The 16,088-nt window shown below is 63.9% G+C and overlaps 1 protein-coding gene across 1 annotated transcript; it reads left to right on the top strand.

Moving 5' to 3' along the window:
- The first annotated feature begins 192 nt into the window (after positions 1-192).
- On the top strand, positions 193-15,935 carry PWP2 (PWP2 small subunit processome component). Its single transcript, XM_045902371.3, has 21 exons — positions 193-282; positions 1,596-1,708; positions 2,967-3,061; positions 3,331-3,430; positions 4,309-4,452; positions 5,277-5,412; positions 5,692-5,909; positions 6,236-6,379; positions 6,573-6,643; positions 7,021-7,157; positions 7,629-7,777; positions 7,932-8,079; positions 8,301-8,451; positions 9,206-9,386; positions 10,432-10,579; positions 11,017-11,125; positions 12,509-12,574; positions 13,637-13,855; positions 14,008-14,158; positions 14,306-14,380; positions 15,383-15,935. The coding sequence occupies exons 1-21, from the start codon at positions 265-267 to the stop codon at positions 15,552-15,554; spliced, it is 2,745 nt and encodes a 914-aa protein (XP_045758327.1). The 5' UTR covers positions 193-264; the 3' UTR covers positions 15,555-15,935.
- Positions 15,936-16,088: the final 153 nt, after the last annotated feature.

The raw sequence follows: 16,088 nt of genomic DNA, 5'->3' as shown, positions 1-16,088 counted from the left end.
GCGCGGTGGGGGCGAGGCCCACGGTCTGGGCTCCGCCCCAGGGAGGGGTCGTGGGCGTGGCCTGGGTCCTGGGCCCCGCCTCGGGGTGCGGTGGGGGCGGGGTCTGCAGGCTGGGCTCCGCCTCGGGCGGCGCCGCCCCTCCGGGTCTCCTGGGGGCGCTGTGGTGCGCGGTGGCCGCCAGTCCCGGAAGTGCGTCCTTGGGGCCGACGGGCGGGGCGGGGCGGGGCGCGGCGGCTGCGCGGGGGCGCACGTGCGGCGGCCGCGATGAAGTTCGCGTACCGGGTGAGCCCGTGCGGGGCGGGGGTCCGCGGCGCAGGGTCTGGGGAGCGGAGGCGGGTCGGAGGGCGGGGCTTGGCCGCGCGCGCGCCGGGCCGCACTGTCAGCCTGGAGGCCGCGCGGCTGGCCTCGGGGCCGTGCGCGGCGATCCCCGGGCGGCAAGGGGAGGGCCCCGGGCCCCGGGCCCCGGGCGTCAGGCGTGGGCGGGAGAGAACGGAGCCCCGGCGGGTGACCGGCGGCGGGCCCGCGCGGGCTTCAGGCCCCGTTCCCGGCTCCATGCCGGGGAGCCTGCCTTCATCTTCCTCGGCGGGCAGGTCCCCCGGCCGCCCGCGGGCGGGACGCTGGAGGTTGCCGCCGCGTCCCTGTCCCTGCTGTCCCCGGCTCGGTGTGGCGCTGGCCACAGTGCGGGCCTTCTCCAGCGCCACCCGCACTTCCCCCGAGACCCACACCTGCAGCGCGGGGTGGCCGCCCTCCGCCCTCCGCCCTCCCGTATCCGGCTCCTCTCCGTCCCGGGGCCACCTGCCTGTTCGGGACGCCGTCACCTGGCTCTCTCCCTGCTTCCCCTGTTGTCCCCACGGTCATTACCACGGTCTGAAAACGCGGGAATCGATCACAGCAGGCCGCTGCTCGCAGCCTTGTCAGCTGGCCAGGCTTCTCCCCGTGCCCTCCTGCAGCTCCAGACGCTGGCCCTGCCCACTCCTTCCTCCAGGGTCCGGCCTGGGAGGCCCTCCAGGGGTCTGTCCCTGACCCACCTCCGAACCAGCGCCCTTCTCGTGCAGTCTTCCGAGCACTGCACACACTCCGTAATTAGCTCTTCCCTGCCCTGCCTGCCCTGTGTAGAATAGGAGGGCACCGAGGGCACAGACCCTGGGCACAGTGACCTCTCTAGTGCACCCTTCAGTCTGATGACTGAACGAACCGATGAATCCATGGAGTGGACTCCGGCAGTTACTTTGTTGGGGAGGCGTTGAGCCCAAGATGCTGGGGGAGTGCTGTTCTTTGCTGCAGGTGTTCTCCCTCTGCAACGTGGGTCCCCTTCTGTGTATGGAAGCCCCCCAGATGCTCACAGTGGCCCTCACCCTCTTCTTCGGGGGCTTGGAGCCCCTGGGGATTGGGCCCACTTACCCTTTTTCTCTCTCACTCCAGCCTGGGCTGCATAGGTGGCCAGGAAGTCTCCCAGGAGGGACCCCAGGAATGGCCAGGGGCCTGAGAGGAGGGGGCTCTGTGCCGTCTCCTGGACCAGAGGCCTCACTTAGCCTTTCCTGGAGTTGAGACATTTTGGGCTTTCGTTGTATTAAGATGGATTATTTCCTTTTCAGTTCTCAAATTTGCTGGGGACGGTCTATCGGTGTGGAAATTTGAATTTTACGTGCGATGGAAATTCAGTGATCAGTCCTGTGGGAAATAGAGTCACTGTATTTGACCTTAAAAAGTAAGTGTGTTGAGACGACTAACAGGAGTGTGTTATAGTCGCTGTTACTGTTACAGCGTGTGGGCAAACGCTGACCTGTCTCCCTCCTCTTCCCCTTCCTAGTGCCCCCCTCCACTTCCCCGTTACTTAGAGCAGCCGGGTCAGTAGTGGGACTGGTTTGCTCTAGTCCCTTGGCTAAGCCCTGGGGTCTCGGTCACCTAGGTACTGGGTCTGGAGGCTGCCCTGGACCCCCACTGGGCCACCGCGGTGCTCAGTGCAGCCCAGTTCTGCTTGCCCGTTTCGCTCTCCTCCCAGACGAGCCTGTGGCTCTGTTCCTTTCTCCTCAAGGGGCAGGACTCCTGAACGGTTGTCACCCCTTCCCAGAGTCACGTGGCCAGGGTGAGAACCTCCTGTCGCCGTGGCTGCCTGGATTTGCGTCCTGCTCTGCAGGTTCTGCCTCCGTGTCTGTACAGTGGGACAATGGGCCCCATCCTCTCCGGGACTTATTTCCTGAAGCTCCCGAGAGCAGTGCCTGGGTGGGGTACCCTGGGCCAGCAGGCGAGATTGTCACGGGCCTGGAGTAAGGACCACACGCTCCGTGAAGGAAAACTAGGAAGTAAAATAATAAGGAACAAAGTCAGAATCCGAGCCAACGGTTGCTTGTTTTTCATATTACTTATTTTCCCATTTTTGCGCATTTTCCCATCTCGTAAGGACAGTTTTACAGGGTTGTGCAGTTCTTATGGTTAATTCCTCCTGTTGAACATTTAGCTCATTTTCAGTGGGGACTTCGTAACATTTGTGGAATCCTCTTGGGACGCACTTCTACAACAAAATGGACAACCAAAGCCCCCCCTTTTATTTACTTTTTTTGTGTGAGAGAGCGTGTGTGCACATGCGTGTGGGCGGGGGCAGAGGGAGAAGGAGAGAGAACCTCAAGCAGACTCCTCACTGAGCATGGAGCCTGACCCAGGGCTCCATTCCATGACCCGGAGTTCACAACTTGAGCCAAAATCAAAAGTCGGACACTCAACCGACTGAGCCACCAGACGCCGCAAACCAAAGCCCATTTTTAAGGTTTTGAATATGCTTTGCCAAATTTTCTCCAGGGACCTGGTCTTATTTCCTCTTCTCCAGCAGGGAGCTGGGGACGAGCTGTGTGCTCTGGCCCTGGAGCTGGCCAGGGACAGAAGGCGGGTAAGGGGTTGGTGGCCCGAGGCCGCCCCTTCCTCGTCTTACGACTGTGACCAGCTACACAGCTGTGGTTTTTGTCTTTTAGCAACAAATCCAACACTCTGCCCTTGGCTACTCGGTACAACATCAGGTGTGTAGGGCTGTCCCCAGACGGCCGCCTGGCCATCATCGTCGATGAAGGTAGGCACCCTCGACCGGGAGGCTGCAGTGCAAACAGCTGGGGGGACAGGCAGGGCAGGGGTTATGGTGACTCAAGGCCAACACCAAGTCCCTCTGGGGATCTAGGCCCCCCAGTCCTCTCCCCCAGTTGCTTCCTTGCCTGGGACCCTAGTGGGCTTTGGGGTGAGGGCATGTGTGGCGGATGTGGACGTGCCCGGCTGTGGTGCCGGGCTGGGCCGTGGCCGTCCTGTCTGGGGCGACTACACATTGGCCTCTCTCCCTCGCTGCAGGGGGGGACGCGCTGCTGGTCAGCTTGGTGTGCAGGTCCGTGCTTCACCACTTTCACTTCAAGGGCTCGGTGCACAGTGTCTCCTTCTCTCCTGATGGCAGGTAGGGGCCTGGAGCTTGGGGCAGGGCGCTGTCCGAGCCCAAGCTCCACGATGGGCGCAGCAGGGCTCGGGGGCTCTTCCGAGCGGAGGTGTGGGCGACGGAGTCTGTGCTCATGCCCTCTCTGGGCTGGGGACAGTCTGTTGGTTGGACTCTGGGCTCCTGCAGGCCCACGTGGCTGCAACCTCTGCTCCCCTCCGCTGGGGCTGGTGCTCCCGTCTTGAGTGGGAGCTTCTAAAGGTTCTCGACCAAAACCGCTTCCAGAACAGTCAGGGTCCTTAGAGGGTCTTGTGGCCTCCAGACAGCAGAGCCACAAAGGAGCCCCTGGCTCGGAGTGGCACTGACCCCCAGCTTTGAGGTCCACAGTGAGGAGAATGTGTGCGGACGCGGTCCTGACTGGACCCAGCCTTGCTTCGGGTTCAAGGGCCCCAGGAAAGAGGGGGGCTTGTTCCTGGGTTGCTCATACCCAGGCTGACCTGGATGTGCCATGGAGGGGGCGGCTCTGGGTTTCAGCTGTGAGCCCCCATCCCACGTCCAGCCTCAGAAACCCCATAGAAGGCAGTGGCCATCCTCTGCGCCCGTTGTGTGGAACCTGTGTTGTCCTTCCAGCTCCCCCAGGGCTGTCCAAGTGGGGCCTGGCCTTGACGGCTGTCCCCCAGGCTGGCGGGAGTGCCAGGGGCGTCTGAGCTCCATGGCAGTGGGGCGGCTGGGTTCAGGGTCCCTGCAGGAAAAGACGGGGGTTGGGGGCCATGGAGAGGCTGGCCCCCACGTTCGCCTCTCATAGGAAGCTGCTCCCGGCAGGGGCGCTGTCCTCAGAGGCTCTGAGCTGGTCTTGGGACTGCGCGGGTGTTGGATCCTGATGGCCCCCGTTTCTGCGGCAGGAAGTTTGTCGTCACAAAAGGCAACATCGCTCAGATGTACCATGCCCCTGGGAGGAAGCGGGAATTCAACGCGTTCGTCCTGGACAAAACCTACTTTGGGCCGTACGATGAGACCACGTGCATCGACTGGACTGACGACTCCAGGTAAGGCCCGGAGGCGGGGCCGGGGGGGAACCCCTGTAACCAGCCTCTTGTTGGATGGGGAGCCTTGGAAATTCTTGTCGAATCCCAAAGTTGCCTTTTGTGGTGGTCTCTCTTGAGCGTCCTGTGGGGCTGGAGGCCATTTGGGCTCCTGGTTGTGAGTTGGGCCTGCACCAGCCTGGCATCTGTCGTGGGAAACCAGAGCGCGGGGTCGGGAGCTTGACGAGGGTGCTAGAATCCATTCCGCCAAATGTCCAGAGCAGCTGTGTCCGTTGGGGGGTGGGGGCTTCTCCCAGCAGGGGGGCCGGCCCCGTCCTCTTACGGCTGCACCCCTCACCGCCCTGAAAGGCTGCTGGCTCGTGCTCAGCTGCCCACAGTCTGCGCAGGGAGAGGTGGGGGCTGGTGGTCGGTGCGGGTTTGTACAGCGGACCACCCCGGGGGCGGGGGTGGGGTGCCCTGCCGCCAAACCTTCCCGCCTCTTCAGCGAGGCGCCACCTATTCCTGTGTCTGGCCGTGTTTGTGCCGTAAGCAGGGTTCCCTCAGGGGTCATAGGGAATCAGGGAGGCGTGAGGAGCAGGGCTCCCCATGTGGCACCGATGGGCTTGGCGGTCGGCTCTCAGGGCTCCCCTGGGCTGCCGTCCCGTGAGGGACTGCTTTGTGAGGAGGGGTAGTGACTCATTCCCTGAGCAACATGGATGGATGCAGCCGACGCTCTGCGGGAGATGCAGGCCGGGCAGACCCGGGCTGGTCCAACCCTGGGCGACTCCCGTGTGCTTGGCTGGCACTCCACCGTGAGCCCTGAGGACGCTCCCTGTCTTCTCTGCCAGGTGCTTTGCAGTCGGGAGCAAAGACATGTCCACGTGGGTGTTTGGAGCTGAGCGCTGGGACAACCTCATCTACTACGCGCTGGGGGGACACAAGGACGTGATCGTGGCCTGCTTCTTTGAATCCAGCAGCCTAGACGTATGTCCCTGTGTCTGCAGCATCTCGCCTGCCCGGTGGCATCCCAGATCGCAGCCACGCGCCAGGCCTCCCCCTGTAGACACAGGCGCCCTCCCAAGTTACCTGGGGGTGTTTAGGAAGCAGCGGCAGCTGTTGGCTGTCCCTTGGGCATCGCCTCTGCCAGCGCTCGGGGCAGGCTGTGGTGGGACGGGGGAAGCTAAGACCGTGGGTCGGCCGCGTGGCTGGTGGGGGCTGGTGTCACGGTGACCCGCCCCCAGTCGCAGACACTTTCTTTTACAGCTGTACACGCTCAGCCAGGACGGAGCCCTGTGTGTGTGGCAGTGTGACACGCCCCCCGAGGGCCTGCGGCTGAAAGCGCCCACGGGCTGGAAGGCGGAGCTGCTGCAGGGGGCCGAGGAGGAGGAGGAGGAGGAGGAGGAGGAGACCACCGTCCGGGGGAAAGCCACGCCGGCTGCCGAGGAGCAGCAGGGAAAAGTGAAATACTCTCGGCTGGCCAAGTAGGTGTCCCCCCGGGGGGTGGCGGGGCCTCGCACCCTCGAGGCTAACGTGACGCGGAGGCACAGAGAGCAGGCCCGTCCTGGGGGGCAGGCTGGGAGACCGCCTCACGTCCCAGGTGCAGGGTCATGGAGGCCCGGGGTGGGGCGACGGGGGATTCCTCGGGCGAGAGGGAATGAGAGGCCAGGGCAGCAGGGCCGCGGGTCCTGTGTAGAGCCGGGGCCCGTGGCCTATGGCCTGGGGGTCCCGGGGGGGCTGGGTGCAGGCTGAGATCAGCCTGGCTGTCTGGCGCTCTGTCCACAGCTCTTCTGATTTCCCACCTGCTTAGGTACTTTTTCAATAAAGAGGGAGATTTTAACAACCTGACAGCCGCGGCGTTTCACAAGAAGACCCACCTCTTGGTCACTGGCTTTGCCTCTGGGATCTTCCACCTTCACGAGCTCCCCGAGTTCAACCTCATCCACTCCCTGAGGTGAGCGCCCCACCCGGTGCCGGGGGGGCCCGCGTGTGCTCGCTGACCCCACAGGCCGATGGCGGGCAGTGTTGGGCTGCGCCGTGTGTGTCCCGCTGCGGGGTGAGGGCCGTGGAACGGCCAGGCGGGTGGTGGACAGAGGGGCTCGCGGTGCCGCCGGCCCGCCTTTCAGACGGCGTGCTCTCCCGCGCAGCATCTCTGATCAGAGGATCGCTTCCATCGCTGTCAACGGCTCCGGAGACTGGATTGCTTTTGGCTGCTCAGGTTCGTCTCAGCGCGGGGTCATAGGAGAACGAGAATAGAGCTGCTCTCCGACCGCTGACCGTGGGCCCCCCTGGCCCGCCAGCTCCCGGGAGAAGCCCCTCCCACGGCCCGGTGCGAGCAAGCACAGTGGGTCCTGTGGGAGGGAGCCGTGGGCGTGCAGAACCGGCGCTCCTCTGAGGTGCGACCGCCTTGTAGCCTGAGCCCCTGGCTCGGTCGGCCGCGGGGCCTGTGCTCTGGGCCTCTGGGGGCCGCAGCAGGTGCCTGCGGGACCGTGACTCGGGAGGTCGGAGTCTGGGGGGTGCCCGCTCCCAGGGTGGTGGGGGCGCTGGCCTTGCGGGGTCTGAGGCCAGGGTGCCATTGCCCCGTGTGCCCTGCAGGCCTGGGCCAGCTGCTGGTGTGGGAGTGGCAGAGTGAGTCCTACGTGCTCAAGCAGCAGGGCCATTTCCACAGCATGGCGTCCCTGGCCTACTCCCCCGACGGGCAGTGCATCGTCACCGGCAGTGACGACGGCAAGGTGGGGCTCGGCGGGCGGCAAGGGCTGGGGCCTGGGCTGGCGGGGGGGGGGCACAGCGTGTCGTCCTGCTGCGCCCCAGGGAGGGAGAGCCAGGCCCCGACTCCGGGGTTCCGCCTGGGGCCCACGGGCTCACCCTGCTGCGTCTGGGCTCGTGAGAAGATGTTCACAGACTACCTGGAGCTGGGTGGGGAGGGCGGGCCGTCGGTTTCTCTGTTCCCGGTTTGGCCTGCATGCATGCAGCCGCTCGGCTGTGGGTTGGTGCGTGGGGGCAGCCGCGTCCTGTGGGCGCGTGTTTGCTGCGCCTTGCGGTATCCCAGCTGGTGAGGGGCTGGCGGGGCCCTGGGGCTGAGGGGCAGGTGCGTGCACGTCTGGGGGGGGGCCCTGGTTGGGGCGACCTGTGTGTGCACGCGCGTGCGTGCGCGCCTTCCTGAGCTGTGGCCAGCCCCGCTCCTCATGCCCTTCCCGCTGCAGGTCAAGGTGTGGAACACCCTCAGCGGGTTCTGCTTCGTCACGTTCACGGAGCACTCGAGTGGGGTCACCGGCGTGACTTTCACGGCCACTGGCTATGTCATTGTGAGCTCTTCCATGGACGGGACTGTGCGTGCTTTTGACCTTCACAGGTGACCTTCCCACTCAGTCCTCTGGGTGGGCCTGGATAGTGGGGCTGAGGGGTCGTGGGCTTGCCAGGAAGCACGTGGTATAGACAGGCTCAGGGCAAGCCCGAGCCCTCGGGGCTTTGTGAGCTGTGCCAGCCAGACTGCTGTCTTCGGGCAGGTACCGGAACTTCCGCACCTTCACGTCCCCGCGGCCCACCCAGTTCTCCTGCGTGGCTGTGGACTGCAGCGGGGAGGTCGTTTCTGCCGGCGCCCAGGACTCCTTCGAGGTCTTCATCTGGTCCATGCAGACAGGCAGGCTCCTGGACGTAAGGGCTGCGTGTTGGGAGCTGGGGGGGGCACAGCCCCACGCGGGAGGGCACCTCTGCGGACCCGAGGGGCCGAGCAGCAGCGTGTTGTGGCCGCAGCTCCTCCTCTCCTGCGCTGACAGACCCCTGTCAGCCCGCCCGTCCCGCAGCCTCGGTGCGCGGGCCTAGTACGCGCACGGTCCCCGAGGCTGTCTCTTCACACCTCTCTCTGGGCGCCGTAGGTCCTGTCTGGTCACGAGGGCCCCATCAGCAGTCTGTGCTTTAACCCCGTGAGGTCGGTTCTGGCCAGTGCCTCCTGGGACAGGACTGTGCGCCTGTGGGACATGGCGGACAGCTGGAGGACCACGGAGACGCTGGGCCTGACCTCGGACGGTGGGTGCACGGGGGACGCGGGTACAAGGTGTCACCCGGGGAGGGAGCCTCATCCACCCACCTTGGTGGCCCTGTTCTGTCTCTCGGCGTCGGGCTTCTCTCCAGGAGAGCGAGCCGGGCGCTCCCTCCTGAGCCGCCGTCCCTGAGGAGCAGCCGGTGCTCTGTCAGGCCGAGCCTTGGGGAGGACCCCGAGGCGACTGTAGGCGCAGGAGGCCACCTGGGGTCCCAGCATCTGTGTGTGTGGGTGAAGCCGTCCTGCCCCGCACGCCTCACGGGTGGTTCATGGGCCCCTGGGGTCCGCGGGCCTCCACGGTGTCGCTGCTTGTCCGCCCCACCCGGCTCTGGGACGTGCTTTTAGCAGCCAGTGGACGGCCTGGGTCTCTGTGGGGCCTCTAGCTAGTCGGTTTCTAGTCTGTTCTGCGGCTCTGTCAGAAGCACCTCTCGTGACCTCTGGGTGCCTCCCCCCTGCCCGGCCTTGTCTCTCGCCCATGCCCTCCCAGCAGGCTGGCTTTGTGCCTGTCCCGGGACCCCACCTGGACCCTCTTGCCCCCGCCCCCCCCCCTCCGAGGTGGCTGGGGCCTGGGGGTGGAGCTTCTCTGGGGAGAGCCGGGGGCCCCCACCCGTCGGGCGCTAACTCGGGGTGCTGGGGCCTGCCTGGCTTTTCTGGCTTGAGGTTGGGTGAGGGCACGGGGGGCGCGGCCGCCTGCTGGAGCCTCGGCTCTTCCTCTGGCCCTGATGACGCGTCTCTTTTCAGCTCTGGCTGTGACCTTTCGCCCTGACGGTGCGGAGCTGGCTGTGGCCACCCTGAACTCCCAGATCACCTTTTGGGACCCTGAGAACGCCGTGCAGACAGGTTCCATCGAGGGCAGGCATGACCTCAAGACGGGCAGGAAGGAGCTGGATAAGGTCACCGCCAAGCATTCAGCCAAGGGGAAGTGAGTGCGTCAGCGAGCGGGTGCGGTGGGTCCTGCCCCGAAGCCTGGGGGCCTGTGCGGTCACGGGGCTCTTCCCCCGGGGGGGGCACGGAGCCTGCATCGGGTGTGATTAGTCGGCCTCTGTGTCCTCACGCCACTTGGGCTTCGGGAGCGGGTAGGGACCAGCGTCTGTGAGCACATCTGTCCTCACGTCTTTCGGGGTGTGTGTGTCTTGGAGGTTCCAGGGTTCGCTTCTGTGAGGAACTGGAGCGTTTTTCAAAGTGGCTGCGCCACCCGCAGGGGCTGCTTCCCCACACACCAGCAAGACCCGTTCCTGCGTGGCGTTTAAACGACAGCCCTCTGGGGCCGGGTGTGAGGCGCTGTGTGTGCGAGGTTCTGCCTCGGTTCCTGAAGGCTGGGGCCGTCCGGCGTCTTCTCGTTCGCACGCGGGGTCTGGAGAAGGTCCTTCCGGGGCATCTGCTCCCGGAATTGGCTTGTCTTTACTGCGGTGTCATGAGAGTTCATGTATTCGAGATGGGCGAGGCTCGACAGATCTGGGGGTGGAAATCCCTCTTTCTGCCCTGAGGGCTCCTTTCATTGTCGACGGCGTCTTTGGAGCATGAACGTGTTCAGATTTGATGAAGTCTTGTTTGGTTTCCTTCTGCTGTTCACGCTCTTTGTTGTCGCACGTAACGCTGTCACACATCCCGTGAGCAGCCGGGCCAGTGTGTGCCCAGCTTCTGCTCGCAGGGGGCCGAGCCGGCACCCCTGCCAGGGGCCACTGTGCACGTGGCAGGCGAGGTGGCCTCCTTGTCCTTCTGGCTTTGACAAGGAAATCCTGCCCCTTGAGCCACGTGGGCCTCCCGTGAAAGGGTCGTGTCTCTGGGGAGGTCCCTCCTGGGGGTGGTGTGGCCGTGGAGCAGAGCAGGTGACAGCGTCTTGTGAGGCCCGGGCCAGAGCCCTGCCGAGGATGCTGGGGGCGCTGTTTGCCTTCTGCGGCTCGGGGGGAGCACCGCACGTCGGGGGGCTCTGGGTGGTGACTACCCTCGTGTCCTCTCTGCTTCAGGGCCTTCACCACTTTGTGCTACTCTGCGGACGGCCAGAGCGTCCTGGCGGGAGGGATGTCCAAGTTCGTGTGCATCTATCATGTCAAGGAGCAGATCCTCAGGAAGAAGTTTGAGATCTCCTGCAACCTCTCCCTGGACGCCATGGAGGTGAGGGAACACGCAGGTCTGCCTGGCCTGGCCCTGCCCTCCACGCACCCCGGCCCCGCTGCAGGGCGAGGCCTGTCCCCTCCTGAGTGACTCCGGGGGCACGCGTGCTCGCTGCTTCCCTGAGGACGGGCAGGCTAAGCGAGCAGACGCCCCCGGGTATGCCGGCCCCGCAGAGGCTCACGAGGGCCCTTGCGAGGGCTGCATCAGAGTCCGAGCCCCCTGGAGGCGGCAGCGGGGCCCGAGCCCGCCTGCAGCAGGCTCTGAGGGCAGGTTCCTTCTCGCACGGGGTGAGGACGGGCTTGTCGCTGTCTCGGGATCCGCGTGTCCCGTGGGTGTTTCTTCTCCGGTGTTTGTGGCACGTGAGCCAAGCAGGGGCTGGGGGCCGGGCTCATGCCCTCCACCTGATGGGCGGGACACCTGGGATTTTGTCCTTCTAGGAGTTTTTGAACCGAAGGAAAATGACGGAGTTTGGCAACCTGGCGCTAATCGATGAAGATGCTGGGGTGGAGGATGGAGTTGTGATACCACTGCCGGGTGTAAAGAAAGGTGAGCGGAGGGCCCCTCGTGTCCCCCAAGGCCCCAGCCGCAGCAGGCCGCCCTGCCCACCACCCACTTTTCCTGGGTGACAGCGGCTTTGCTCTCCTATTGGGGCCACGGTGATTGTGTCCGGGAGCTCTTGTTCCACACGGGTGGCCCGCGGCCCCCTTGCCTGTCTGGGCCTGTGGCTTTGCTTTCTGGCCGCTGCCCAACCCTGTGCCTCGCGCTCACCCCCACATGGGCCACAAGGAGGGTTCCAAGGTCAGGGAGCTGGCAGTCGAGGAGGCCCAAGTGGGGCACACCCCTCACGGGGACAGGGCAAGAAACAGGGAGCCCTTGGGCCCTGGTAGACCGTCAGGAGAGGACATCCGCCAGCTAGAAAGTCGGTGTGCGGGCCCTGGACACGCAGCTGCCTTGCCCTGTCCGCCTTCCCCGATGCCGGCCTCCCCACCCCCCGACGGTGCCGGCCTCCCTGCTGGTGCCGGCCTGGGCCAGCCTCTTCTAGCCCTGGCTCATGCCACTCCGAGTGCCCAGGAGCCCAGCCTGCATGTGGGGGAGCGGGGGCACCTCAGCGACCAGCTGGGTGATGGGGGGAGGACTGCACCATCGATGCGGGCCTGGAGCAGCTCCTGCTTGTGCCACATGTGTTCTCGGGCATCTCTTAATGAAAACAGGTCCCTAACTCCTCAGTGATGTGCAGAGGTGGTTCTCAGCCTGTCTGGAGACATTTTGATGGTCACAGTTTGAGCAGAGCAGGTGCTGTGGGCGTTGAGTGTGGGGAGACCAGGGGGTCTGTTGGACCCATGAGGACGCAGCCCCAAAGTGTTGGTCATCCTGAGGTCGAGAGCCCCCAGCAGAGTATTTCTGAGGAGATAGGTGGTTTCCAGAGAGGAGCCCGACTTTTCTCAGATGATTTGCGTGTCACTGAGTTTCATACTACAGGAAAGTATCATTCTTTAAGCAGCAGATATGAAAATAAATTTGCAGGAGGGATTCACATGATGCCCAGTGAGGATGAGCCTCCACTGCACAGAGCTGCCTTGTGCAGTTGCGTGATTTGTGCACTGCACAAAGTGCTGGGCAAAATGGGCAGGTGGGGATTGGAGCCACCCTGCCTCACAGCCCCGGGGCTGGGCTGAGGCCTTTGCCAGATGTCTGCTGGCCAAGCTGAGTGGACGCTCCTGGGAGCAGGGGCTCCGAGGGCTCATCTGTGGAGGCCTGCGGTGCCCAGGAAGCAGCTGCTGGGGCCCTGGGCCAGGACTCATCTGCTGCATGTGCAGACAGAGTGGGAAGGCTAGGGGGCAGGGCCGCTGCTCTTGACGGGCCCAGAGCAGCAAGGGGGCCCTCCTCTTGTCCGGTGAGTGGTAAGGGAGGTGCCGCCCTGTTTTCCAGGTGACATGAGCTCTCGGCACTTCAAGCCTGAAATCAGGGTGACGTCACTTCGCTTCTCTCCCACCGGTGAGCCCCGAGCAGCAGGTTGTTGGTGCTGGGAAGGGTGGGGGTCAGTCCTGCTGGGCTTCTGGGCCCAGGGTGCACACCGTGGGCCCGTCACCTCTGCTCTCAGGGACAAGGTTGGGCAGAGCTTCTGGCTGGCCCTGGGTCCTGCTGTTCTTCCAGAGGACACTGAAGGGGGTGGCCTCAGTCCCGCTGGGCGTTGAAACGGGGAGGCGGGCACCCGCCCTGAGCACCACTCAGGTGTGCAGTCGTCGGAGGGGCCGCAGGGGAGGGTCTGTGCCCATGGGGCCTGGGACCATTAGGTAAATGCGGTCCCGCGGGGCAAGCAGGACAGAGGCTGGTGGTGGGCTTGTCTGCGGGGTGATGGCTGGCCCTCCCCCGCATCGAGCGAGTGACGGGAGCAGCAGGCCGCAGTGTCTGGCCATGTGCTGCTGTGCGAGCCGGGCTGCAGACCGTGGCCGGGGACGACTGCGGCAGCCCCTCGTTCGGGCGCCTGCGGATTTCCGGACCGCCGTGCTCGTTGTGCGTCTTCCCTGGGCCCCGCGGTGCCGCTGCAGCGTCTCGGCAGAGGCCACGTGGCCCGCAGAGACGAGTGTGCGCCCTCACGGAGGAGCTGACCGGGGCTGGTGCAGGCAGACGGCGTGGAGCGTGCACGGGCGTGTCTGCTCCCTCCAGCGACCCGGCGCCCCTCCCAGAGGAGCCGGCGGCTGGGGCGGGAGTGGGAGGAAGGCATCCCCGGGCACCTTTCCTGCTATCGCGCTTGGGGTCACGAGGACATACCCGGTACCTGTTCTTTAAAAAAGTGGGGAAAAGGGCACCTGGGTGGCTCAGTTGGTTAAGCGACTGCCTTCGGCTCAGGTCATGATCCTGGAGTCCCGGGATCGAGTCCCGCATCGGGCTCCCTGCTCGGCGGGGAGTCTGCTTCTCCCTCTGACCCTCTTCCCTCTCGTGCTGTCTCTCATTCTCTCTCTCAAATAAATAAATAAAATCTTTAAAAAAAAAAAAAAAAGTGGGGAAAAGTGAAAATCGGTGTTTAGGAAGGCCCTCGACGGCTTGGTTTCCCAGGGCGCTGCTGGGCGGCCACCACCACCGAGGGGCTCGTCGTCTACTCCCTGGACACCCAGATGCTGTTTGACCCGTTTGAGTTGGACACCGGCGTCACCCCTGTGCGGATTCGGGCGGCCCTGCGCCAGCAGGACTACACCAGGGCCATCCTCCTGGCCTTCCGGCTCAACGAGAGAAAGCTGCTGCAGGAGGTGCTGGAGTCGGTGCCCTGGGACGAGGGTGAGCGCCGGGACAGGGCCCAGGAGGGGCCGTGAGCACCCGCATCTGTGCCTGGCGGCTAGGGTCTTGGGTCCCTGCAGAGCTGTCCTCACTTTTTCTCCTGATGGGAGAGTTCTCTGCAAAGTGAGCCCAGTTTTCTCCTTTTCCCACAGTTGAAGTTGTCAGCTCCTCGCTTCCTGAGTTGTACGTGGAAAAAGTGCTGGAGTTCTTAGCTTCATCCTTTGAAGTGTCTCGCCACCTGGAATTCTACCTCATATGGACTCAGAAATTGCTTCTGGTGCACGGGCAGAAGCTGAAGTCCAGGTAAGATGCGCTTCCCTGCGCGGTTGGCTGTGAGTCCTGCCGCTCGGCTGGGCTGTGTAGGTCAGAGGGGGAGCTGTGTGCACGCCCATGAGAGGGGCTGCGTGGCGTTTGGCTGAGGCTGTGCACTGAGGCGGGTCTCCTTTGCAGAGTGGGGAAGGTGCTGCCAGCCGTTCAGTTCCTTCAGAAGAGCATCCAGCGGCACTTGGACGACGTCTCCAAGCTGTACGTGTTGCCGGCATGGTTGGTGGGCAGGGCCGGGGTGGCCCCATCCCCAGCTGGTTCCACACGGGGGGCTGCCCCACGGTGGGACTCGAGGTGGGCCAGCTTCAGGCGTGGCTGGGAGTTGAAAAGAGAGTGCTGTCCCAGTGAAAGCAGTGGGCAGAGAGAGCCTAGGGTGTCTGGGCTGTCTTCGGGGCCCGTGTCCAGGTGTCCCCACTCCATCTGCAGAGGCGTGTTCTCTGCCCTTGCGGGTGTCTGCCCAGTCACAGTGTCCGTAGGCAGAGGCCTGTTCTGTCCTTGATGGCTTTCTCAGTCTTTAGGAGCCTAGAACAAGCCCTTCCTCCGGGAGGCTTTTCTTCTGAGAGTCCTGACCACCCGCTGGGACACCGTGGGGGCGTGGGGGGCCTGCGTCAATTCTGCCATGTGCCCGGGAGGGCCTGCTCTTTGTTGAGGCCTCCGTGAGTCTGCAGAGCTCAGTCTGAGAGACCGAGTGCCTCCCGTGAGACCGGTTCCTTGTAACTTGGCATTCCTGTCAATGCGTCGTTCCCGGGACTCCTGCGTGTAGTGATTTGCTGCTGATGCATAGAGCGCAGCTAGCTGTTATGTATTAATCCGGGGGCGGCGGGGGGGGGGGGGGGGGCTCTAGTTACGTTGCCAAACCTGGATTTTGTTGAGGTTTCCTGCAGGGACGATGGTTTCCTCATTAGTCTTTTTGCTCATTCTTACCGGGTGGTTTCCTTCGGGAAACGAGGGTGTGATTTTTCTCTTTACTTTGTTCACATGGGGAATGAACTGAGCCCAGGTGTCCCTCTCTGCTCATGGCCGTGAAGCTGTGCAGCAGCCCCTTCCTCGGGCTCTGGTGGGACTGGGGCGGCCGCGTGGGTCGCCGTGGCTGGTCGCTCTCGGGGTCACAGAGAAGGTGCTTGGGCGCCAGGTGAGCCAGAGTCTTGATAGGAGAGAAAAGCTGTCGCTTTTCCTGACGGGACTCCTGTGCACTTTGAACAGGTGTGACTGGAACCGCTATAACATCCAGTACGCTCTGGCTGTGTCCAAGCAGCGGGGCCTGAAACGCCCCTCAGAACCGCTGGGAAGCGACGAGGAAGCAAACGCGTCCGATGACGACACTCTGCATCTGCTCGGCACAGGACAGGGGGACGGGGATGGGCAGCTGATGTAGGGCCGGCCACGTTCCCAACCCTCCTTGTTTTGGTTAAGACCCCCGAAGAGACGGAGCCCCGTGGCCTGGGCCCGGGAAGCGAGTGGGAGGGTGGTGCAGAGACAGCGACTTCCTGTAGGCGCCAAACACGGCTGCAGCGCCGGGGCCGGTCGCCTGCTCCCGGGCCAGCACCGGCTTGGCACTCGGCCCGGGGCCCACGTGGTGTGGGCCGAATGAACGCTGCTCGTCTACTGTTGGAAACGCTTCTCTGGAGAGGTGAATGGGATCGTTTTTATAGACTGGAACTTTGTGTGACCGATATTTATATGTTTTACAGTTTTGATGATAGATTTAGAGATGAAAAAATGAGGTTTTCTACGATAAAAGTATGGATTAAATCAACTCTGAATTGAAAGTGTTTATACTGTATCCTGGGTCATGCAGAGAGATTGGGGCCACCTGCCTGTTGGCCTCTCTGTGCTGGGGGGATGAGTGAGCAGGGCTGCTGGAATGCTCACCACGTCCCAGCCTGCATGGCCCCCAGCCCTGGCCGCC

Source organism: Mirounga angustirostris, unplaced genomic scaffold, assembly GCF_029215605.1.
Source record: "Mirounga angustirostris isolate CCGP_5_RB_7025 unplaced genomic scaffold, mMirAng1.0.hap1 SCAF_1, whole genome shotgun sequence".
NCBI lineage: Eukaryota > Metazoa > Chordata > Mammalia > Carnivora > Phocidae > Mirounga > Mirounga angustirostris.
This window is presented reverse-complemented; position numbering and strand designations above follow the sequence as displayed.

Bases quoted from the DNA above. Each gene is read 5' to 3' on its own strand.
- PWP2 (XM_045902371.3), top strand. The intron at 3,062-3,330 runs GTAGGCACCCTC...CCCTCGCTGCAG, and splicing joins GGCCATCATCGTCGATGAAG to GGGGGGACGCGCTGCTGGTC. The intron at 14,381-15,382 runs GTACGTGTTGCC...CACTTTGAACAG, and splicing joins TTGGACGACGTCTCCAAGCT to GTGTGACTGGAACCGCTATA.